This window comes from Bison bison, unplaced genomic scaffold, assembly GCF_000754665.1.
Source record: "Bison bison bison isolate TAMUID 2011002044 unplaced genomic scaffold, Bison_UMD1.0 scf7180017864492, whole genome shotgun sequence".
Taxonomy (NCBI): Eukaryota; Metazoa; Chordata; class Mammalia; order Artiodactyla; family Bovidae; genus Bison; species Bison bison.
This window is the reverse complement of record NW_011495051.1, coordinates 10,121,687-10,128,166: the sequence shown is the minus strand read 5'-3', so window position 1 is coordinate 10,128,166 and position 6,480 is coordinate 10,121,687. Positions and strand designations below refer to the sequence as shown.

The 6,480-nt window shown below is 48.9% G+C and overlaps 1 protein-coding gene across 1 annotated transcript in view; it reads left to right on the top strand.

Annotated features, from left to right (window-relative positions):
• LMCD1 (LIM and cysteine-rich domains 1) overlaps nucleotides 1-3,779 on the top strand; it is a 57,340-nt gene extending 53,561 nt beyond the window's left edge. Inside the window, exons 5-6 of the mRNA XM_010828416.1 lie at nucleotides 811-1,026; nucleotides 3,125-3,779. Of these exons, the coding sequence (XP_010826718.1) occupies nucleotides 811-1,026; nucleotides 3,125-3,283 (375 nt within the window). The 3' untranslated portion in view covers nucleotides 3,284-3,779. The remainder of the gene's footprint in view (nucleotides 1-810; nucleotides 1,027-3,124) is intronic.
• Nucleotides 3,780-6,480: the final 2,701 nt, after the last annotated feature.

The following is a 6,480-nucleotide window of genomic DNA, read 5'->3' as shown; positions in this document are numbered from 1 at the left end:
AACTTCTAAAATTTTAAGTTTATTAAAAGGCAAACCCTGCACAGGTAAAAGATTCATTCAAAGTGCAAGTGGACCAGTGGGTTTTACTGTGTTGAAAACAGGGATGAAAGGCTGGTTGGTATGGTTTCAGACTCTGCATTAACTTGCTTCTGAGAAACTGCCACTTGTCAAATTTTGATTAATAGCAAAGAAAAATAGTTCAATTATCTGGAAGGGCTATCTAAAAATGCCTTTTTCAATTCCTCAGAAAACCCCTTAATGCAAAAGATGAAAAGCTAAAGCAGTCACAGGAAGTGAGAAATTCTCTACTGAGCCAGTCATTAGAGGTCTGCAAAAATGTAAACAAGTCCACACTCTGACTCAATGTTCCTGTTTTGGAAAACACAGTTATTTATAATTACAAATATTTATATTGACATGTTGTTGGTTTCCTATTTTTAATGAATTAATAAGTAGTTATTTAACTTTTTCCTAAGTTATGATTTCTCATATGGTAAATACCATGAGCTATTAACCCATATGAACAGAAACTCTTGGAGGTTCTCAATAATTTTTTAAGAGTCTAAAGGCCCTGAGAACAAAATGTGTGAGAATCACTGTCCTAAACAAATACTTCAGTCCTCACAACTCCCTGCTAGGTAGGTAGTAGTATTATTCCACGTTGCACGTGAGAAAACTGAAGGACAGAGAGGTACCGTAGCTTGCTCAAGATCACTCAGGAAGCAGACTGGAGTTAACCCTGGGACCCAGGTCATGATGCACTCCTGACGACCTTGTGTCCTGGGGCTCCGCCCCCACCCTTCCTTCCAGGTCTGTGAGCTCTGCAAGGGCGTGGCCCCCGCCGACAGCCCTGTGGTCTACTCAGACAGGGCAGGCTACAGCAAGCAGTGGCACCCTGCCTGTTTCGTGTGCGCCAAGTGCTCCGAGCCGCTGGTGGACCTCATCTACTTCTGGAAGGATGGGGCGCCCTGGTGTGGCCGTCATTACTGCGAGAGCCTGCGGCCCCGGTGCTCTGGCTGTGATGAGGTGAGGACCTGTGTGGGTGGACGGGGGGGTAGGAGTGCCTCTGACTGCAGGAGACGACCCCGAGGCCCAGGAGGGTGTGGTTTCGCCAATGATGTGATCCACAAGTAGGAAAACTGGGGCTCAGAGCCCCCTTCACACTCTCGGCCTCTTATTTCCCATCTGCAAAATGGGCAGAAATTAGTTCCTGCCCCCAGGTCTGTTGGGATAAGTGGGACACAGAGCACCTGTCAAATCTTATCCTTATCCAGGCAAGAGGCCCGGCACTTAGTGAATGCTCAGAACATCATGGGGTGCGCCCAGAGGCAGACAGAACACAGTCACACTTGGCTCTGCATATGGGTCCCTAACTCCTGTGTCACAGTTTTATCACCTACAAAATGGGAGGGTAACAGTGCCCACCCCATGCAGTTGCTGTGAGGACAAACAAGATCATGCCCGAAAATGCTTTGCATGAGCCCGACCTAGTGACTAAAAAAATAGAAGCTGCCGTGACTCTTAGAATCAGGTAATACACGATGAGACAACAGTATTATTGTAACATGTAGCATCAACATAACACAAGCCAACAGTTAGAGATGCTAGGAAAGGGGCACAGCTCTCCAATATGGGTTTAGACTAGAGGCACTCATAGGTGTGTGAATAGTGACAGTAATAGTTATGGCAGTAGCAACTACTGTCTGCATGCCCTTGGTGACGGGAAACTCGCTACCTTCATGTTTGGCACACATGAGGGTTAGAAATGCCTTCTTCACTTTGGGCTAGGATCTTCCCCTCCCACCTTCCACATGTTGCTCTCTGTGAGAAGTTCAGTTCAGTTCAGTCACTCAGTTGTCTCCAACTCTTTGTGACCCCATGAATCGCAGCACGCCAGGCCTCCCTGTCCATCACCAACTCCCGGAGTTCACTCAAACTCACGTCCATCAAGCCAGTGATACCATCCAGCCATCTCCTCCTCTGTCGTCCCCTTCTCCTCCTGCCCCCAATCCCTCCCAGCATCAGAGTCTTTTCCAATGAGTCAACTCTTCGCATGAGGTGGCCAAAGTACTGGAGTTTCAGCTTTAGCATCAGTCCTTCCAATGAACACCCAGGACTGATCTTCTTTAGAATGGACTGGTTGGATCTCCTTGCAGTCCAAGGGACTCTCAAGAGTCTTCTCCAACACTGTGAGAAGTTAAGACCCTGTAATCCTCCTACATCGCAACTGTGTGAGCAAGAGCATTAAGAAGGGAAAAGGGCTGTGAGCAGGCCTAGGCCCCAGCTTACATTTTAAGGACCACAGTATGCTCGCGGTAACCCCTCCTCGTCCTAATGTTCTGTAGACTTTTCCGTGATGTGCCGTTTACATCTTACAACAGCCCTTTAAGGGGAAGGATTCACTATCTCCATTTGACATCTGAGAAAAGTGTAGCTCAGAGAGGTCAGTGCTAATCACACAGCCTTCACTTTATCTCCGTTACCATTCCGAGTACTCCATCTGCATCAACCCTTGGAACACAACCCCTGGGCTGGGTGGTATTTATATCCCCATCCTACAGATGTGGAAACTGAGGCACAGGGAGGTTGAGAAATTTGCCCCTAGTCATGCAGCTGTTAAGTATGTAAATGAACATTCACACCTGATCCCTGTTTGACCTCGAGATGAGAAGTCACATTTAACCAGTTTGCTGTTCCGCTCTCTGGCTCCTCATCAGATCGCACAGATGTTCCAAAGTTTACTTTGTTCCAAGCCCAAGTAACGCTGGGTGTGCCTCGTCTTGCAGACTGGCCATTGGCCACTTGGCTGTAGTGAGGCGGTCTTCACCAGCTCAGAGCACAAATGGGCTTTGGATTTGACCCACAGAGCATCACAGATGCCAGATTCATAAAACCTGCCAATAGCGGAGGGTTGTGTGTGTGTTTTTTTTTCATCCGAGATGCTAAGATGCAACCATGATCTTCATCAAATACCGCACTTAACTGCCTGATACTTATGTCAGATTTCTCCATTGAAGCATTTAAAGGACAAAACAAGAATGGGGGAGGAGGGACCACCATCTCACATGCCCCGTCTCCTCGAGACAGAACCTGAGTTGTACGTGTCTTCTGCTCCCCTCCCCAGATAATCTTCTCAGAGGACTACCAGCGTGTGGAAGACCTGGCTTGGCACCGAAAGCACTTCGTGTGCGAGGGCTGCGAGCAGCAGCTGGGTGGCCGGGCGTACATTGTCACCAAGGGTCAGCTCCTGTGCCCGACATGCAGCAAGTCCAAACGCTCCTGAAGGGCTGACTGCCCACGGCCGGAACCCACAGGATCCTGCTGAGGAGGGGAGCCCAGTGCGCCAAGGCCATCCTAAGGGTCTGGTGAGACAGCCAGCAACAAGAACAGTCATCTTTTTTTCAGTGGGAATATATATATACACATATATTCTAGGTTGGGTGGTGATGGATCCTTCAGGGTCAATAGTTTCGAAGCCAAAGATGTTCTGAGAAGTCTTAGGATGCAGTTGTTTTGTTGTTGTTGTTTCCCTGCTACCAATGAAAGGCATCCTGCCAGGGCTCTCTAGGAGGAGCTTCCCAGAATGCAACTCTGAGTGATCAAATCCTGTAGCTGTAGGGTGTGCGTGCTTTCTCGTGAGTGTGGAGGCTCCTCCAGGAGCAGCCTGGGATCCCAACGATCTTTTGTTTCCTCCTTTTCAAATGGAATTTGAATTTTAAATAAAAAAAATAATTTTGGCATGATAAATACACCAATAAAAGTTTTATGAAGTGCGCATACACTTTGATCTTATTATTTCCACGTGGCCAGCGTTTCAGGGCATCTGTTTTGCCCCAAGACCCTGAATGCTGGCGCTGGTGGCAGAAGGCCCCGGAAATGCTGGTGTGCCTCTTCTTCAGCCGTGTCTCGTCAGACTTCTTTGGGGACTGTAGGTCCTCAGGGCAGGACCCCCATGGCCCAGTTCCAGGTAGCCCCAGGGCATTGATGGAAATGAGAGTGCTGTGTTTCACGGGAACCTAAAAGCAGCCTCCTAGAAACTTAGGAGCAGCAATTCAGTGCTCTCAGAGCTGAGGCAGGTGATGAGTGAGCCCCTCTGGGAGTGAGACCAGGTAGAGTGTTCAGAAAGGGCCACCTAAGCTCACCCGATGGGTGCCACGTGGGATATGGTGACCAGTGCAGGCTGACCTGAGTTATAGGGACTTCATGAGAAATCACTCCCTGTTGTAAATGTTGCCAACCAAACAGACCAGCTCATTGGCTAGTCTCTCTTTTATGACCTCAGTGCACTTACAGCCTCCAAATTCATTTCCTTCCCACAGTTTCAGGAAAAAAAAGACATTTCCCTCTCTACTGGGGATTTAAGTGTAAAAAGACCCGAGTCTTAGTAGCTCACAGTCCAGTCAACCATGGCCTCTCTTTCTTAAACTGCCCATCTGTTGCCCAATTTCTTTACCTTCACCACCCAACTTCCACTCACATCATCTTGTCTACAATAGCCCCGTTCACGTGCTTTGCAAGCTCGATGAAGCTATGGCCACGCCCTTCCCAGGTGGTCCTCTGTGTCCAGCTCCTCTCTCCAGCCACCCTGCTTCTCTTCCATGTCCACCTTTTCAAAGAGAAGCTTCTAGATGCATTCTTCCTGCCTCCCAGTTGCCTCTCAAGAACAAAGTCCTCACCCTGACATGTAAATCCCTCCAACACTTGGCTTAACTGTCTTTCTGGTCTTAAAACCTTTCTTTCTCTAGATTTTAATTTCCTTATTTCTCTTAAACATTCAGAAACTCCTCTGGATCAAGACCTCCCATTCTCCCCACATCCCTTTTCTGTGCTGGTTCCTTGAAGGCCACTCCTCCCCACTGAAAGTCTGTTCTAGAAGGTGCTTCTGAAACATAACCTTCTCAGCCCTTCCTGTAGCACCAATGGAATATTCACTCATACATTCCCTCATTCATTCATTCACAAATATTCACTGAGCACTGAAGAGTTCCAGTTCCTCTGCTGAGTACAGGTGGGGATGGTGCTCACAGAAAGAACAATGCCCCTGGACTTTACAGTCTGTGCAGGAAATGGGCCTTGGGCAAATATTCCCACAAGTAGATTTAAAATTACTGCTACTATAGATGCTATAGCTTCAAAAGTGGCTCAGTGGTAAAGAATCTGCCTGCCAATGCAGGAGTCACAGGAGGTGCAGATTCCATCCCTGGGTCAGGAAGATTCCCTGGAGGAGGAAATGGCAACCCACTCCAGTATTCTTGCCTGAGAATTCCATGGACAGAGCAGCCTGGCAGGCTACAGTTCATGAGATGGCCGAAGAGTCAGACACGACTTAGCAACTGAGCACGCGTGCATGTACACATGGATGCTATAAAGGCGGTGGTGGGGAAACGTGTCTCTATAAAGCAAATGAAAGAGATTGGGCCTAATCAGGGATGTCTGGAAAGGTGTTCCTGGAAAAGTGACATGTGAACTGAGATCTGAAGAGGGAAAGGAAGATGTTAAAGATGGATGCCTGGGTGGCATGTGCAAAGGCCCTGTGGCTGAAGCAGCACCTATTTATTGCTGTTGGAGACACAGTGACCACAGTCCATGGACAGGTGTGGCAAGTCCAGAGAGGGAACATGGATGCTGAGGCACAAGGGGGTCGTCAGCTTTGTGGGCAGCAGACAAGACCGGTCTCTGTCCTAAAAGCAATAGGAAGCCTGCAAAGAGTTTTCAGCAGGGGTTGGTGATGGCTGGACAGAGAGACCACAGGATACATGAAGCCCCAGAGTGATGCCTGCCTGAGTTTGTTCTGGTGCCTCTGTCCACACTATTGTGGACAGGAGTGATGCCCCCCACAGACCCTGGTGGACACCACCCAGAGCATGCTCCTGCCTTCCCAGTGTCCACTAACGACACCGACCTTGCACTTGGAATACCCGAATCCCCTCTGACACCCCCTTCTGATGGGCACTCAATGCAGCCCTCTCTCCCATCGCCTCTTCCTTCCATCCCCAAGGCTGTACTTCACCTTGTGTGTTTTCTGCCCAGATTGACAATGGTCTCCTAGTGAGTCTTCCTGCCACAAACTCACCCTGTCCACACACTGCTCAGCTAGACCTTTCAGAAACACAGCCTTGCCGTGCAGTCTCCTCTACAAAACAGGGGCACTTTGTTCACACACAGGAGAAGGTGGAAAGCTTTGTGGGCTTCCCTGGTGGCTCAGCTGGTAAAGAATCCACCTGCAATGTGGGAGACCTGGGTTCGACCATGGGTTGGGAAGATCCCCTGGAGAAGGGAACAGCTACCCACTCCAGTATTCTGGCCTGGAGAATTCCATGGACTGTATAGTCCATGGGGTCACAAAGAGTCGGACATGAGTGAGAGAGTTTCACTCCTAGCTTTGTAGTCAAACTTCTTAATTTTCCTGACCCCAACCCACCTTACTTCCCGCTTTCCTTTCAGAAGCCAAATGCACACACCCCAGCTTCCCCCATCTCT